Source organism: Lissotriton helveticus, chromosome 6, assembly GCF_964261635.1.
Source record: "Lissotriton helveticus chromosome 6, aLisHel1.1, whole genome shotgun sequence".
In the NCBI taxonomy this organism is placed as follows: domain Eukaryota; kingdom Metazoa; phylum Chordata; class Amphibia; order Caudata; family Salamandridae; genus Lissotriton; species Lissotriton helveticus.
This window is the reverse complement of record NC_136067.1, coordinates 1,233,668,155-1,233,687,275: the sequence shown is the minus strand read 5'-3', so window position 1 is coordinate 1,233,687,275 and position 19,121 is coordinate 1,233,668,155. Positions and strand designations below refer to the sequence as shown.

Sequence of the window (19,121 nt, the reverse complement as noted above, 5' to 3'; positions counted from 1 at the left end):
ATATTCATTCAATGTACTCCTTTTTGTTCTCTAGTTTGACATAGACCTGGATTTGGGATTATAACAATTGAATCCCACTGAACATGGCAAGTGGAAATCACAATTTAGTAAATTCTGCCCATGATTATGTCAAAGGCTGCTTTTAGGTCTACAAACTAACAATTTAACGGGCAATCTGGCTTTAGGTCATGAACAATGTCAGTGAGGAACAGGTAGTTAGCCAAAGGATTACGATGAAAGCTTGTTTCCGCACACAAGTGAAGGTTTTGCTCCTCAGCTCAATCATAGATGGTATCTACTTTTGTCTATATCTTGTAATGAAACAAAGACGGTGGGAAATCACACCGCAATAAAAAAGCATTAACTACCTTCATCAAATATCAGGCATCCCCACTGAAAGAAAATCCCAAAATTAATTTCAACATATAATATATTTAACAGAAGAAAATTCAAAACAACTGTACACTCTGAGGCTCAGAAAGAGCTCCCATGGAAGAGGGGAGCGGTAAAGAGACAGAGTTAATGAAGGTTTATAACTCCCTCCCCCGCCCCCAACCTTTGCCAGTGGGGATCTAGCCCAGATTCCAGAAAAGGGCTGCCATCTCATAGCCCAGAAAACAGTGTTTATTCCCTTTAGGCATTCTGCAGACTCCAGAATTTACTCCACATCTTCCATCTAAGCCAGCCAAAAACTGCAATGTCAAACTCACCCCAAAAATTATTTTTTGTCATTTTGTTAGTTCACCTAACTGAAGTGTCAATGGAAGCCACACTTCCTCCAACCGATGTGCCTGATGATGTACTTGAAGCCGCACTCTTTTCTTTGCAACAGACTGCTGGTTCAGATTAGCAAAAAAAAGTTAATGGCTGTCGGCAAATTTCAAAACTCTCGAACAGGTAGCAACTGCAACAACCCTCTTGCTTCTCCCATAAAACCATTATAAATGTCTTGGCTGACTTATAGTAAACTCTTTTACCCTTAGCAAACAGCAGTCTCTTGTTCAGTCCCTCAAGAGCTTTAAAAATGTAATTCAACTTCCTTGTCATTATCTCTGTGAAAGTCACCTAGAAACAAAAAAGAACACCCATTTCTGGTACTTGGGCATTCTGCCTGGCATTGTCCAGGACTTCCACCCGAGAGTCCAACTGAAGGCTGCCAACCACAGAGTACATAAAAAGAAGCCATCTCTCCCAACACGCTTTCTTTGGCTTTATTACCTACCTTTCAGCCCTTGAATCTAGGTGAATGGTTCAGCTACATCTCTCTCTATTTTGGCAACCAGACCAGCTAGGCCCTCAAACCTCTCTTAGACCACCTTCATAGTTCTTTCTTTTGATGTTGTTCATTTTCCAATTTAAATCATCATGAAGCAAAAAAATCAATTACATCGACACATTGTGTCCCGTGGCAAGCTCCGAGCCTTCATAAGATTTTTTGGTTATATCCTTCTGGATGGTGAATATGGGGGTTTGTAAAATTCTTTGTTGTGCCTCAGGTTGTCAGATATTATGTTCTTGAGCCAAACACCATCCAACAACAGTCTAACCAACCAGTGACCAGTGTTGGTTGCAGTGGAAGGGGCATTTCTCAACACAATGCCCCTACAGTGGAACGCCAAGGAAACCTAGTGGTTGTTCGCAAAGGGGAAGAGGGTCCCAGCTCACCCCAGGCTAAGACATAAACCCCGGCGGAGGTGGAATCAGTATGTTGCCATAAGACCACCGTCCCCTTTGGCGCCTCCCATTGCCCTATTGAATTCCCACAAGAGCAGTTCACGTTTCTCCATGGCTCTGGTTCATTCATGAGTACGCCAGATTTCTAGCATAACCTCTGACCACACAGTCTTCCTCGGCTCGGCCAAACGCATCTGCTGCCCAGGGTGCTGCCGACCTTGCCACTGCCAAATCCTCACTAACACAGATTCATTTTACAGAAGCAGATGAGACAAAGAGGAACTCCTTTATTTCCCTCTCAGGAGCTGTCACCAAAGAAAATAAGCAGGGAAGCCCTGAGGCTATCTGCCAGCCTCATTGAGCGCATGATAACCTGTGACCACAGGGACAGGTAGAGAAGGGCGCTTTTAACAATAGCCTAAAAAGACAAGGCTCATCTTAGGCTCTGTGTACACACAGCAAAATCAAATCTACTTTTAAATAGATTTTAGATAGGTATTCTTTTTATAGTTTTGTATTCTGCAGGCTTTGGGCTTCAGATCACTATTTTTGGCTAATTAAACTAAAAGGCCTCTCAGGCTTTTAGCTAAGACTCTGTCCCTAATCTTGTCACACCAGATCCATCTTTATCTTCGAAAACACACTTATCACACTGGCCCCTTGCTTTCGTTTATGCTATGTTCTCTTTGGCCCACACCAGGTCCTTGTAGCATGTCCCCTTATTGTGAGAGGAATTTGTCCAGTATCTCCCCTATACAACAATTAGGATGCATTCCACCTCCATGAAGCTCTCCTCTGGCCATGTCAGGCCACAGCTCTACTGTTAAACACACTTTGAGTCCAGCCCATGCACAGCTTCCTGGTTGGTTTCGGAAGTCACGTGTCCATAGGAAAGAAGCAAGTGCATGGTTGGTATAAGCATTAAAAAAATTCCCAGTTTTCTCTTAGTGTAAAGTTATTCTTACCTGCTTATTATAACACAAAATGGTGTGAAATGTCCTGCCTTTGACCATCCCTTTGGGGAATTCAATGACTGTATTTCATAAAAGTAGAACAGCACATATGAAAATATTTTAATTAGCAATGGCAAAAAGATGGCTACCGTTTAATTACTTATTTTCAGGTCTGAATTTCCTAGGCTACTTTATGTGGGGTGTTTCGCATCTTAAACATTTTCCTCAATTAGCAAAATGCTCAATAGTAACACGTATTAAGATAATAATTCGTAGTTAACATAAAACACAATGTATAAATATCATTTAGTTAATGCGTATATCGTGATTTGCAGTCATTAGGTGTTTCATACAAAGCATGCCTTATTCAAGGCTACACACAAGTATGTGACCTGCTCTGCCTGACACCATACTACAACTTACTGGCGTGAAAATAAATAATTTAACATCAGCTATCTTTTAACTATTGCCAACATAAATAATTTCTAGTGTGTATCTGTGGGTTTAAGCACTGTTCTTATCTGTAATTCAAAAAACTCAACAAACATTTAAGGTGTTTAACCAATTGTGCATTTGCAAAAAAATAACTTGTATTATTAGCAACACATTTTTTTAAGGTGGTGTAAGTTGTGTTGCAAGAAAGATTTTCAATGACAGGTTTTGATGGTAAGATGGTGTGTCTTACCGATACTCTGCTACGCAATCTACCAGGCCCCGATAGCGAAGGGTATGATGGTGAACTGCACTTTCAAGTGCCTTTACTCCATGGATATCTCCCAGAATGTGTTCCACGCTTGATAAGTAGCCAGATACGTCAATGCCATCTTTCTCCGGAATTTTGTCCTCTGATGACAACAGCAGAGCTTCCAACGACGAATGAAACTGTTTTCCTTTTGAAAATATAGCTAAGCAGTAAAGATAGACCGATAACATTAACAAAAGAACAGAGGATGAAACCAAACATAACAAACAAACGAACATAGTGAACATAGTTCAGTGAAACCACCAACTATTTGCAAAGGTTGTTGCACGATTCTGGTCACAGAAATGTCAGAGGCACAATATATGAAATTGTATGCTCAATAAAATACTGCACGTATTATTGATAGGGTCATAATGCACACCTATATGTGTAGTACTGTACAGACCTCCCACAGTGATGCCTCATTTTCCTAATGTTTTAGCGAATAACATTGTGTCCCCGACTACTGTCTACGACAAAAGTTTGGTCGTAAGCGATCTGAATTATTGGGCCAATGAGACAGAAGGGGGGATGCTGTCTAGGGAACTCACGGAGTCCCTTGCCAGCTCAAATCTTACTCAACACATTCACTCCCCCAAGCATATCAAAGGCCATACTCTTGATCAAGTGTGGTCCACCAATATTACCCTGCATAAATTGGCTATTTATCCTTGTGTATGGTCAGATCACTCCATTATCAGTTTTACTTTGCATAACCTGTCATTGCTGAAACATTCATCTCACTTAAGAAGCACCTTCAGAAACTGGAATCGCATTAATTGGAAAGCGCTTTTAGATTTTATCTTAGGAGCAGCCAGCCTCAGAAGGAGATTGAGATAGCTGGGAAAGAGATAATACTAACTGGCAATTGAAGGCCTTTAATATCCATACCCCCCAACAGAATAACACCTCTCACCTAAGGCAACATGAAGCATCCAAATGGTTTACAAAGGCATTGAAAACATTAAAACTCCATGTATGCCAAGTTGAACGAAAATGGCGAAAATCGTATCTAGCGGAAGACAAAATTAAATATATTGCAAACTTGCATGCGTACAAAAACGCCATCTTGGAGGCCAAGAGAGCCTTCTTTACGAATAAGGTACTTAATTCTGACAACAGTTCTAAAGAAATTTTCAAGATCGTGAAGAAGCTATCGAATCCTAGCCGCGTGACCCAGTTTGTTACAGCTACCCAGGATCTTTGTAATGACCTGAACTCCTTCTTTGTTGAAAAAATGAAAACAAATCAAGATTCCAACGATAGCAGTACTGAAGACAGCCTGGTTTATCCCAACTCCTCCTCTTTTAACATCTTTCCTATGTTGGATAAGAAACTCTTGTAGTAAAGATCAAATTGGATTCCCCCAAGGAGGAATGCCCTATTAATATATTAAAAGCATTCTGTTAGGCCTTCCCTGATACTATTCTTGAGATTCTTAATCTTTCCTTGTCCCATGGCACTATACCGTCAGTCTTTAAGGAAGCGGTGGTTATTCCGCTACAAAAAAGCAGGGTATGGATCCCAAAAAGTTGGAGAGTTACAGGCCTATATCACTCCTCCCACTTCCCACCAAATTGCTGGAAGCGCATGTAGCCACCTGTCTCAGTTCGTTCTTAGAAGCCACCAAGTTTCTGGATACCCATCAGGTAGGGTTTCGGCCTGCGCACTCTACTAAATCTGTGATTCTTTCTGTCATGGACGATCTCAAAGGACAGGCGGACATTGATTGCACTCTGGCCCTAATCCTCCTAGACCTGTCTGCGGCATTTGACACCTTGAACCACAAAATTTTGTTGGACTGCATTGCTGCAGCGGGTCTCGGGGGATCAGCCCTGGATTCGTTTAGATCCTTTTTAGAGGGCCGCAAACAATCAGTGTGGCTCTCTCCTTATATATCTAACACTGTAGAAATGAGCTGTGGTGTCCCGCAGTGCCCCTCTCTCCCCCCAATACTTTTTAATGTATACATACGCCCCTTGATCTCCAGCCTCCGGCAGATGGGGATAAAGATCTTTAACTATGCTGATGAACCAGTGATAAAGAGTCTGGGCTTTCACATTGACTCGGGTCTCTCAATGAGTGCCCAAATTGGGTCAGTTACATCTGCTTGTTTCGTCCAACTTCGCAAGCTGCGTAAGATTAGACGCTTCTTCAGCAAAGAGGCCAGTGTCCAAATTGTGATTGCTCTCATTCTATCAAAAATTGATTATGGAAACGCACTCTATCTTGACCTCCCACAAAAGCAGAGACATTGCCTACAGATGATCCAAAACCAAGCAGCGAGAATCATCTACCTTCAGGACAGACGTTGTCATATTAGCCCGCTGCTTAAGGAACTTCACTGGCTCCTAGTGGAACAGAGAGCTAGGTTTAAAACAGGCTGCATTCTTTTCAGAGATATTCCAGGAACTGGTCCTAATTTAATTTCTTCGTTAATTAGTAAATACGCACCTTGAGATCTATGCATCTGAATCTTTTGGCAGTGCCCTGATTCAGACGCAAACGCATTGGAGGGACTCGGTTCTCCTTTCTGGGTCTGAAGCTCTGGAATTCAAACCCCACTTCACTTAGGCTTGAGGTAGACTACATGCGGTTCAGGAAACAGCTTAAGACATGGCTGTTTACTTTGGCTTATAACTAGATGTTTTCTGCTTGAACTCTCTCTGCTCTGATCCTTAGCGCCAAGAGACCGGTTGGTGAACATGCGCTCTTTTAAATACTTCAAAACCGGTCCCAAGATGCTTGTTTCTACTCCAGGGAAGATCTCGCTTGGCAGTTCGGGCTGGACTGTTCCCATGAGGAACAGGGTCAAGACTGATTTGCATATGGCTGGGTGCGAACTGGGGTGACAAAGTGAGCTAAAGAACGATGATGGATTCAACACAGATCTGTGAGTGGGTGAGAGTATCTGAAAAGTTTCAGCGCTCCGTCCATCATCTCTTTGTGTTTGATTTATTCGCCATAAGTTGGCACTGTATGCACAGACGTGGGTCCCTTGCTCGCTTTGCCACTGGGTTCAAGCTAGCCTGGCTGATGAGGGGTGGTACCCCGAACCCAGTCCCAGGATGCTTGTTTCCATGCCAGGGAAGACTTGGCTTGGCAGTTAGGACTGGACAGTTCCCATGAGGCACAGGGTCAAGGGTGACTTGCATATGGCTTGGTCTGAACTGGGGTGGCGAAGTGAGATAAAGAACGACGATGGATTCAACCCAGATCTGTTATAGGGGGCGAGTGTCTGAAAAGTTTCAGAGCTCCATCCATCATCTCTTTGTGTTGGCTTTGTTCGTCTTGCTCAGTTTGCCACTGGATTGAAGACAGCCTGTCTGATGAAGGGTGCTACCTAGAAACTGGTCCCGATGCTTATTTCCAGTCCAGGGAAGACCTGGCTTGGCAGTTCGGGCTGGACTGTTCCCATGAGGCACAGGGTCAAGACTGATTTGCATATGGCTGGGTGCAAACTGGGATGGCAAAGTGAGCTAAAGAATGATGATGGATTCAACACAGATCTGTGACTGGGAGCGAGTATCTGAAAAGTTTCAGCGCTCCGTCCATCTTCTCTTTGTGTTTGCTTTATTCGCCATAAGTTGGCACGGTATGCACAGACGTGGGTCCCATGCTCACTTTGCCACTGGATTCAAGCTAGCCTGTCTGATGAGGGGTGCTACCGAAACTCGTCCCAGGATGCTTGTTTCCAGTCCAGGGAAGACTTGGCTTGGCAGTTTGGGCTTGTCTGTTACCGTGAGGCACAGGGTCAACACTGATTTGCATATGGCTGGATCTGAACTGAGGTGGCAAAGTGAGCTAAAGAACGATGATGGATTCAAACCAGGTCTGTGACTGGGGGTGACTGTCTAAAAAGTTTCAGCACTCCGTCCATAATCTCTTCGGGTTTGTCTTGCAAAAAGGCAGCATGCCATAACTCACAGTGAAGTTAACCAATGGCTGAAGGGGCTGACCCATTGCCCTAGGATGCATGCTGAAGTGGGTGTAAGAAAAATGTAAATGACAGAACAGACTAATGGATCAAGTCAGGATACAAACCCTATAACTAATTATGTAATACAAATAGTTTTGGCATAATCAAAAGGTCTTGGCTGACACCAGACCTAAATAAGCCACTTGAATTGGCGTGGACTGCCAGCCTCTTGCCTTTGCTAATGTTTTGTTTGTAATGTTTTGTACATCTTTATTAGAAAGAGATAAAGATCAAAAAGATAGATAAATAGGGAGGCTTGCAAATACAGATACTCAGGGGGTGTATAGGTAATGTTGTATAGCTAACTAAACAGGCAGGCAGGGACTGAAGAACAGACGGCTATATAGACAGAAGTAGATAAACACATTGGTATATTGACAGACAGGTGTGTGTACAATATATATATATATATATATATATATATATTTATAATACCTAGTGGCGTTCGCCAGTAGTTAGTTATAGTAAGGACCTAGTTACCATAGGAAAATTGCAACATTCTATTCCCAATAACTTTAGTGCCGACTGACGAATCTTCGCAAAATTTTCAAAACTTATGGCCCGCTTCGGTCCGCTCCTATCTTGAAAGTATCGGGGTGATTCAGCAAGCTGGGGCCAAGAAAAAAGAGGGGTCCCAAAACGTGTTTTCTCCATGCAGTTTTCCATAGGAAACTTTAGACACGGCTACAGCCCGAACTGCTTGAACGGAATTACACCAAATTTGGCAAAAAGGTAGCCCTTGGTTCAGAAAGAGCCCTGTATGTTAAATGGTGTAAATCCGTTAATTAGTTTAAAAAAAATTAATGGAAAAAGAAATATATATATCTGGGCAGAGTCTAACCACACATCTCACCATGAGATCTGATTGGCTGTCAGCACTTCATCCAAGAAGTGTTGGCAGCCATCTTAGGACCAATATACATGATAGCACCTCATTAAAAAGCATTGCAGGTAATAGAAGGTTTTAAGACTTTAGTTACATTATAAATCATGTGTTAATGGTACCATACTCATTTTAGGAATTGTGGTGTGTTCTAAGGTGATTTTAACATGTGAAGAAGCCTTCTACTGGGACATCATGTTTGAGAGAAAACTATTTTCTCATGTTTTCCGACAGAGGTTTGGAAGGTGATCTATAAGCTAAACTGAGAGCATATTTTCTGTAAATTCACATTATCTTTCTCAGTCACGTGAGAATGAAGTCTGACATTCTCATTAAAACATGTACATCCAACAAGGGAAGAGACTGTCAATTGATTCCTTTGTGTTCTACTGCAGCTTCCCAGAGTGATCTAAAGAACAACTAGAGTGCTAACAGTCCTACTTATGACAAACGTATTGCACACCTGAAGCCATCTTGATTGGAATAAAGTGGTAACTCTTAAAACATTTAATTTAAAAAGGAACACAATGAGGGGGTTCATTTTGCATTAGAAATTATGATTAGTGCTGAAGAAAGAAGAATTAGGGCACGTTTTGAGTGACTTCTCAAATTCTCTTCTATTTCATAAAAAAAGTCTGACATGCAGACTGAAACATGCACTTTTAATATCAGCAGCAGACTTCAGTGGTGAGCAATAGCTTTACTACAGTGATCTAATGAGCAACTAGAGTGCTAACATTCAGAATTTATGGAAAATGTGTGACATATCTGAATACCTTCTTGATGGAATCAAAGTAAAAAACTGAAAGCATTTCCTACTGAGGAGACTGCAGTAAATGAGGAAATTAGGAAACTTCATAACAAATAAATCTCCCAAGATAGCCACCAGAGACAAAAGAGCCCAAATGTAGCACAAATATCACCCAGATGTAGCCCAATGACAGAAGTGTGCAAAACACTTTTTATTTTTTGTGTTTTTGCAGTTTTATATAGTGCAGACTTGTCAGGTATTGGAGTGCTTTACATGAGCATTGGTTACATCACACAAGAACAAATTCATTTTGGTTTTAGACATGGGGAGATTAAGTGATTTGACGAATATCATATATACAGTATTATTTGGGGACACATTTTGGTCACTGCCCGGATCCAGACCAAGAAGAATCTGCATAAGTGACAGCTGGAGAGGAACACCTAGTATCTCTGACAGGAACTTATTAACATGTCCAAACAAATCCCTTAGTTTGACACAGGTGCCAAATATATGAGCCACATCTGCCTGTGCAACATTACACCTGAAGCAATACCCATCTGGGTCGCCACCCCATTTAGATATTTTATATGGTGTATGGTAAAGATAAAATAGAGTTTTATAATGTTGCGTGACAAGGTTGGCAGACATAAGTACTCGCCCCGCTAGTTCAATTGAGCTTTCAAACGGAATCCCTTGGCAGCCTAATCTATTCTCCTATTTACTTGCATGTACTTCTAAATCATTGGGCAAAGCCCCTAACATTAAAATATAAAGTACCCCTATCCGGGCTCCTTTCTTATTTGCCTCTATAAGAGGATTGGAAGAGATGCATATTCTAGTTTTCGATAAGTAATCGTGAATTTGCAAATACTTAAAAACATGTATGGATGGGAGATGATATTGTTCCCTCAGCTGGCTGAAAGGTTTTAACCCATCCCCTACATGTAAGTCCCCTAGCGTAATTAAGCCATACTTTCGCCAGCTCACCTCTATACGATCCCAAAAAATACTGGGAGACAGAATCGGGGCAGTCAGTGGAGTGTATCTAGAGACTTTTTCCATTATATATAGCTTTTAATTGCCTTCCATACTTTAAAAACAGCAGCAACCACCTTAAATCTGGTGCGTTTATAGTAATTCCAATCTATATTAAGAAACAGGTGATTCATGGCTTCTGATCCCAGGAGTAGGGTATATATTGAAGGTTGTAGTGCTAGATCCAAAGGTCCTATCCCTGTAAGTAAAATGTTCATGTGCTGAAGCATACACGCGTAATAATATAAAAGGAAATCTGGGACCACCCAGCCACCGACCGCCCTTGGTAAAACCAAGTATTTTTTTGCACGCCGTTCCTTTCCCCGAGACCACAAAAATTTCATACAGACCGACTGCAGTTGTACAATGTCAACCAGGGGGATCTCTAATGGTACGCAACGATAGAAATAGAGAATCTTAGGTAATACCATCATTTTTAGAATGTTACATCTACCGACTAGCATTAGATGAAGACATTTGGCCTGATCCAGTTGTTTACGGGTCCCAGTGAGCAGCCTCTGCCAGTTAGATTGTACAGTAGCGATGACAGAGGCTGCGATCTGTACCCCTAAGTATGTTACCTCTGTCAGGACCCTGCAATCTTTGAAAGACTTGATGTTAACACATTGAATCTGCGTCTTAGCAGTATTCAGCTTATAGCCAGATACCGACCCATATACTGCTGCTAAATGCTCAATCTCAGGCATCACCCCTGCGGGCTTAGGAGAAAGTATGGCAACATCATCGCATATGCAAGCAGGTGATATTGATGCTGACGTATCATTACTGGCGGGATCCGGGGATTACTCTCCAACATCTTTAAAAACGGATCAATATAAAGGGCAAATAAAAGGGGGGGGGAACACGGGCAACCTTGCCTTGTTCCCCTTTGTATTGAGCTAATGAGTGTATGCAAAGATTTGCAGATACATCCCCTGTGTGAGGCACTCCTTAAGTGTTCATCGAAATGATTACAAAGTTCAATGATGCAATGTAGATTTATTCATCCAAATTATTTCATTAAGTAGGTGTTTCAATGATATTATATTCATATCACTGTAAATCAGTTGACCATGCAGTTTGTACACGTACTCCAATGCATTTCGGGCTGCGTGCCCTTTGTCAAGGAGAGCTAAAAAAAGAAGAGATAAGCCCATATCAGGGGAAAGTATGAAATGTGCATGGACGTTGGTGGTGACTAATGATGTTGGCGGTGTGGATTAATGAAGTGGTATGATCGTTTCCCAAAGTTAAGAACAGAGAAGAGCAGCGGAGGCAACCGTGATGGGTGATGGGGAGGAAGATACAACATGCGGAGTCGAGGAAGGGGGTGGGTGGAGTGGATACTAACAGGATGATCGTGCTCGATGGCAATAAACGTGGTGGGTCGGTAAGGTGAAAAGAGTGCTGATCAAGGTGAGGGTTGTGTGAACGCGGTTCACTCGCGTGCATCAGCATGCATAAGCGGCACTTACTTCATGGCTGGAAGCCGTGTAATAGTCTGGTGTAATCTTCCGAGTGGGTAGAGTTGATTTGCGAGCTCCGTGCGGAAGTGTATAAGTCGGGAAAGTGAAGTGAAAAACGGACTAGGTACTGGATGTGCACGGGGGCCATCTTGGAATGGGTTAGGAAAGACGCAGTATGGGGGACATGATGGAGTGGGTGAAAGCGGTGAATTAGGAAAAGGATAGGAGAAAATAGCTAGATGTGGATGGGGATGGGAATCACGATAAAAATAGAAATAAAGATAAAAAATAAGGGTAGAAATGAAAATAAGAGGTAGTGGGAGCTGAAAAAGAAGGTAAATACCAGTGAGAATAAGTGCATCTATAAAGGAATACATATAGGAATCAAGAAGGGAATAAAGGGCAATGCGGTTACATATAACACTTTAAAGATAACAACTGTATTCAACACGATCATTCAATCCATGTGGTTTAAGTGTCTGTAGACGATATATCCATTCCAGTTCTTTTTTAAGAAGGAATTTGCGGTTGTCTGTGCCTTCAGTGCGGACAATGGTTTCCAGTACTGTAAATTGAAGTTGTGCTATGGTGTGACGGAATTCAAGAAAGTGCATGGCGACGTTAGATTTCTCTTGTTTGATGCGAATGTTAGATTTGTGTTCGTTAATGCGAACTTTAATTTTTCTTTCGGTCTTGCCGACATACATTTTCCCGCATGGGCATTTCAGGGCGTAGATGAGGTTCATGGAGTCACATGTGGCGTTGACATGTAATTTGATGACATGGTCTTTCATTGGATGTTTTTTTTTTTTTTTTTTAAATTTCTTTTTATTGTTGCATCCGAAGTATCACATGCGAAAAAAATTAGCACACGGTAGAGCGTCAACATTCCGCTCAGGCCGTCAGTCATGCAACTTTTCTTTGGTGTTGGATGTCATATCCATCATTAGAACACTTTGCTTTTGAACTAGTAACATAAGCAAAACAGAAGTAACCCCAGTAGTCCCCAAAAACAAAACAGCAGCCCACCAGCCCCCCACCCCTCCTCCCTCACCTGAGCCCCTCCCTAGTGTGCTATAGAGCTCTCGTCATTCTCATAGACATGATCTAAGCATTAGAGGAGACAGAGATTGAGCATGAACCCCCGGCATGCACATTGTCCCGCCCAGGGTCTCCCTGACCTCTTATTGCCTGTCTGCAATACCTCAGTCTAGGCCGTGGTACTGTCTCCACTTAGCCCATATCCTCCGAAATTTTTTGGGGCAGCCCCTGGCTTTGTAGGTCACCCTCTCCGGCGCCATGTACAGGGCTAGCCCTCTCCTCCATTCCTCTAAATCTGGGGATTCGGGTGCCCCCCAATGTCTTGCGATGTCCCTTTTCGCCACCACGAAAGCCAGTACCAGAAAGATAACCAAGGGGCGGGTTAGGTCTACTTCCGTTGTCACGCCTAGCAGCGCCAATCTAGGGTCGCGCGGTATGGCCACCCCCAGTACCTCCTCCAGTTCCAGGAACACACCTTCCCAGTATCCTTGAATGACTTCGCAGCCCCAGAGTGTATGGAAAAAGTCGCCATTTTGCCGACGACACCTAAGGCATGTTGTGTCAGGTACCCTACCCATTTTAAAAAGTCTCCCCCTGTCAAAGTAGGCTCTGTGGAGGACCTTAAATTGTATGAGACGGAGTCTGGACTTAATCGCCACCTCGCGAGGGTGCATAAGGGCGAGCTCCCAATCCAAATCCTCCATGTCTCCCACGTCCGCCTCCCACTTGTTTCGTAGACCCTGCAGGTCCCCTAGGGTATTGTTGGTCAGAGTTTTATACGTTAGGGGTACTGCTCCTCCTTGTATGTGTTCCTGTAGCAACCTGCCCTCTAATGGTGCGTATTCTGGGATGTCAGTAAGTGTGATATTTTGTGCCCTCCAGGCGTGCTTCAATTGAACATATTTGTAGTACTGGGTGTTGAGCAGGCTAAATTCATCCTTGAGCGCCTGGAAGGTTTTCAATTCCCCCCTTGCTATCAGGTCTCCCAGTGCGGAAATGCCGATGTCGTCCCACCTTCTAAAGCCTTTCAGCTTATTAAGTTCGCCTAGCCATTTACAGCACCACAGTGGCGTCTGTCGAGTGGGTCTCTTGTCCCAGCCCATAGTCTTTGTCGCTCTATGCCATGCCGTTATCGTAATCCTGGTGGCAGGTAGGAACTGCTGCCCCACCGTCTCCCCATAGAGGTAATGTAGCACGGTCTTATTTGACCATTTAGATCTCTCTAGTGCATATGTAGGGTGATCGGCTGCCGCATGTAGCCACTCGTTAATCGGGGCGAGGTGTTCCGCCCAGTAATACGCCTCTAGGTTGGGAAGCGAAATCCCCCCGCTATATTGGTGTCGCTGTAGTGTTGAGAGCGCCACCCTCGGCTGTTTCCCCAGCCACAGGAAGGCACGCAGGTCTGCGTGGATTTTATTCAGGGTCTTAGCCGGTAGAGGATAATATTCGTTCTGAAGCGCATAGAGAAATTTGGGTAAGAGGACCATTTTGTACAGTGCGGCGCGGCCTAATAGGGTGAGTGGGAGCTGTCTCCATCTGTCCATCTCCGTCACTGCGTCAACCATTATTCGGGCTATGTTGTTAGTGAAAGATCGTCCCCTATCTAACGTGATGAATATTCCCAGGTATTGAAAGCCGTCAGTCGTGTGGATAAGTTGCTCTGGCAGGCACTCCCGTCGCCCTTTACCTTGTGGATCATATAGGACCGATTTGTGCCAGTTGATCTTGTGGCCCGCCCGCGCCCCGAAGTCATCTAGCTCTCTGAACAGTGCTGGAATTGTCTTGTCTGGGTCTGTCACATATAATAGTATGTCGTCGGCATACAGAGATATTTTCTCCTGCGTTGCGTCCGATTCTCCCCACCTGAAACCCCTAATTTCCCTATTCTGTCTAATCCGTATCGCCAAGATTTCAATCGTAAGGGTAAAAAGAAGGGGGGACAGCGGGCACCCCTGGCGTGTCCCTCTTCCAATTGGAAATTCACGGGACAACCATCCATTGACCCGCACTCGCGCTCTCGGGTTTGAATATAGGAGCTGGACCCATTTCAAGTATTTGGGTCCGAACCCAAACCGATGGAGGGTCTCCATCAGGAAAGGCCAGTGGACTGCGTCAAAGGCCTTCTCCGCATCCAGTGAGAGGAACCAGTGGGGTTCACTTTTCTCACGGACTTCCTGTAGCCAATTATGAGTGCGGCGGAGATTCAATTTGGTCGCCCTGTCCGGAAGAAAACCGGACTGATCCATGTGTACCAGCTCTGTTATCGCATTTCTCAGACGCCTAGCTAGGATCGTGGCCAGAATTTTCGTCTCGATATTGAGGAGGGAGATTGGGCGGTAGGAGGCACAGTCGTCCCTGGGCTTTCCCGCTTTGTAAATTGGGACGATAGTGGCTGTGGCCAGATCCGGCGGGAGACTCTCTGCCCGGTACGCATCCGTGAATAAGGCCTTCATGTGTCGCTGCAGCAAATCCGCCGTCCGTTTAAAAAATTCCGCCGGGAAACCATTGGGCCCCGGCGTTTTCCCCGGTTTCAACGTTGTTACGGCTTCCGATATTTCCTCTAGAGTCAAGTCCGCCTCCAGGGCTACACTGGCCTCTGTGGACAGAGTCGGCATCTCCATAGCACACATATAGCGTTGGGCGTCCTCTCTGGTTCCCAGGTCCCTGGGCCTATAAAAGTCTTCATAATAAGTCGCAAAGGCATCTGCTATGGCCTCCTTTCATTGGATGTTTGATCTGGTTTCCTCTGATGATGCAATCACAGTTATTGCAATTTAGGCAAGGTTGGGTTCCTTTATAGTTCTGCCTGGTGGGTGTTTGAGTGGAGAGGATTTCTTTAATGTTCTTTCCTCGTGTATGGGCAAACAGTGGAGGTGTGTCAAAAATGCCCCGAAAGTCGGGTTCTAGTTGTAGAATAGGCCAGTGAGTGAGGATGATTTTCTTAAAATTGTTGCTGGCTGTAGAAAATTTAGATACTAGAACCATACATTCCTGTAATGGTTTGTTGCTCTTGGAGAGGCTTTGTTGTCGAGTGATGTTAGCTACTCGTGTTTGAGCTTCATTCAGGATATTTTCAGGGTAGCCTCTGTCTAGAAACCGTTGATGCATTTCCTTAATGCGGGAGTGATAGGTCTGTTCATCCGATACAATCCTTTTCACGCGGAGCATTTGCGAGTAGGGCAAATGCTTTTTGAGTGATCCCTGGTGAAAGCTGTTAAAATGTAGGGTGTTATTGCGATCAGTACTTTTGCGGTGTAAGTCAGTTGAGATGCCGTTTTGGGTGATTTTGATCAAGACGTCAAGGAAAGAAATTTCTTTGTCGCTTATTTGCCATGTAAGACTGATCCGTTCATCTTTGGAGTTAAGTTCTGTCAGATCGTTGTTGAGTGAATCTTGTGAGTCAGTCCACATGATAAATAGATCGTCTATGTATCTCACATATAGTTTTATTTTACCTTGGAAATTGTGGTTAGAGTATATGTGAGTTTTTTCGAAGTTCTCCATATAGATGTTGGCATATGTAGGAGCCGCACAATTTCCCATCGCCATTCCGGATAGTTGTAAGTACCATTTATCAATCTTTGCATACACTCATTAGCTTTATATCTCCAGACGCCAAGCGGGCCGTCTCCCTGGAGTGCACCCATCCACGCCTCAAATCAATATCTAATTCATAACCTACTGTGTTGTGCACCGCCCACCTATTCTTTTTTCTGTCATTACCCCCTTTGTATTGATACATGTGCCGATTGGAGCCCCATTGCATAGATCCGAGCCGTTGGCTGTTGATATAATGTCTGTACAGATTCTATATAATTTGGCCCGAACCCGCGAGACTTCATCACGTCCCATAGAAAAGCCCATGATACTTGATCAAAAGCCTTCTGGGCGTCCAGTAATATGAGGCTCAGCGCTGTTTCCATACCATTTGCGTAATCAATTAAGGCGATCACCCGGTTGACATGATCGGTTGTACCGCGTTTGGGGATAAACCCGTGCTGATGCACAGAGACCATTGGAGATATCACTCCAGAAAGCCTTGCCGCCAGTATTTTCGAATATATTTTCCCATCAGTGTTTAATAATGAGATGGGTCAATATGAGGCTGGCTGATCAGCGGGCTTCCCCTTTTTCCGAAAAACGATAATGCTAGTCTCATCCCACGTTTTGGGGTACACTCCAATCTGCGCGAGCCTAAATGTGGCAAGCATATCATGTTTTAAAGCATGAAAAAAGATTTTGTACATCTCTAACGGGAACATGTCGGGACCCGCTGCCTTGCCTGCTGGGAGTGCTTTGATGGCATCCTCAAGTTCAGACATCGATATTGGGGCCTCTAATTTAGTTGCAATGTCACTGTCCAGATCTTGCTTACAGAATTGCTCGAGTAGAGGCGCGGCCTTACTACTGTTATAATCTTCCCTGGTATATAATCGAGTATAAAACTGTCTAAAAACTTCGACTATTCCAGTCTCACTCTCGATCACTTGCCCAGATAAATCTTTAATGCTGCTAATTCTTTGTGCGGCTTCTCTCGACCTCAATTTCTGGGCCAAACACCTGCCACTAGCCTCGCCATACTCATACAGGAGCTGCCGTTTGATAGTGTAAGTTTTTGCCGCCTCTTTGCTCCATTGATGATTTACCTGTGCCTTACACCGGGCAACATCCGCTACCGAGCCCAGAATTTCTCTACTCTAGCGGATATCCTGTACTAGCTGTTCCTCTGCCAGATTACTATATATCTGTTGTAACTGAGCACGTGCTCGCTTCTGTGCGTACAAGCCATAACTAAGGACCTCCCCTCTGAAAGCAGCTTTAAACGTGTCCCACACTATACCCATCTCAGCACTGCCCCTGTTATGATTAAAAAACTCTACTATCCAATCCATCATATCCTCCTTAAATTTTATATCTAATAGCAGTTTACGGTCAAAGGTAAATTCCATCGGTTTACTAACAGGGCTGTTAGATATGATAGTGAGGACAACAGGGCCGTGGTCTGACGTAGCTCGTGGGAATACCTGTATTTGTGCACCAGAAAGCATACCTTGTGGGACAAAGAAATAGTCGAGGCGCACCAGCTTCTGATGAGGTGCCGAAAAGAAAGTATAACCAGGGTTGCCGCACCGAAGATAAGACCAAGCATCGACCAAGCCATGTGAGATGAGTGATCGCAATGACCTATATACCTTTGGTTTCCTGCCGACACACTGAAAATCATCATTGTGCCATGATCCCGATTGAAGATTTTCTATTTAAATTTCCACAAACTATTACTGGGGTAGGCCACATTGCTAATTCTACATTGAGATAATCTAGCACAGATGACTCATCGAAATTAGAACCATAGATGGAGCATAGTGTACATTTAGAAGAGCCTATAACACATTCTATAAATTACCCATCTACCAGCACTATCCTCCAAAACCCTCCCTGTACCAGTGACATGATTTTTTGCTAATATGGCTACACCGTGGGACGTGCAAGTGTTCTTGGTATTTGCTAAAACACTATAACCAAGTTCAGTCAAAATATTCTGTTTCGACCATGCTACATGCGTCTCTTGGAGACAGATAATGTCACAGCGTAGCCACATCAATTCCCTAGCCAACCGTTGTCTCTTATTAATGGCGTTCAGGCCCCTAACATTCAACGTGCCTAATCTTAACATTCTAGCTGTCATTCCATAATTTCAAAAACAAAGAATATTGTTCCACGGCTGCCTTGCATCCCACATTTACAAATACAAACAAAAAATATGCGCTCATGATCTCTTTTTATTTTTAACCCCCACCACCCAGACTGCAACCAGCAGACCCCACCCCCCCTTCCCTCCCCCCTCCCCTACCTCCCGCAACAGGGCTTAAGGACATAGTCCTCAGTGATAAGAGTGTGTGCATACCCCCCCCCCCACAGAAAACCCACCAAACCGCCACCCACTTGATACCTCTGGTTATTCCTTATTCCATCTTACAAACAAAAATGACAATAGAAACAGTATGTCTCTGACCAGACTAATACTAACATTGACCAAACTTCCTTATTACATGTGTGGTTAAGAAAAAGAAATCTCAGTTGCAAGGTAACCGTTAATCAAAATCCGAATTCCAGCGCCAATTACTCAGAAAAATAAGATAAAGAAAACATTTTGGTTATTTCGAATGCTAATGGTCTCTTTGTTTACACACAAGAATAAGGTTGAAACAATATTAAGGAAATCTTCAATTGTGCTGCAGAGGACGGCTAAAGCTAAAGTCTACTAATGAGCCAAGAAAAAAAGCAAAGATGATTATTTATAAACTACTTCACCCCAATCTTCCAGAGTTGCTATGTCGCCAAGCTCTCATCATGTAAGGCAAAGTCCCCCTCCCAAAATTTAAAAAAAATAAAAAATTATATATATATATATATATTTTTAGACCTTAGATTAAAGGCATTAGAGGCATCAATTGTTGACATCTATGAGCTTTAGAAACTCTTGGGCTTTGATCTCAGAAGTAAAATATTTAGTCTGCCCCTTAAAGATCACTTTTAACTTCACTGGATTTAGTAGAAACACTTGTGCTCCTTTCACTTGAAATGGCGTGATCA

The 19,121-nt window shown here is 43.5% G+C and overlaps 1 protein-coding gene across 1 annotated transcript in view; it reads right to left on the bottom strand.

The window, feature by feature from the left end:
• Nucleotides 1–19,121, bottom strand: part of MGME1 (mitochondrial genome maintenance exonuclease 1) — a 137,943-nt gene that overhangs the window by 42,237 nt on the left and 76,585 nt on the right. The window contains exon 3 of the mRNA XM_078648947.1: nucleotides 3,313–3,532. Coding sequence (XP_078505073.1) covers nucleotides 3,313–3,532 — 220 coding nt within the window. The remainder of the gene's footprint in view (nucleotides 1–3,312; nucleotides 3,533–19,121) is intronic.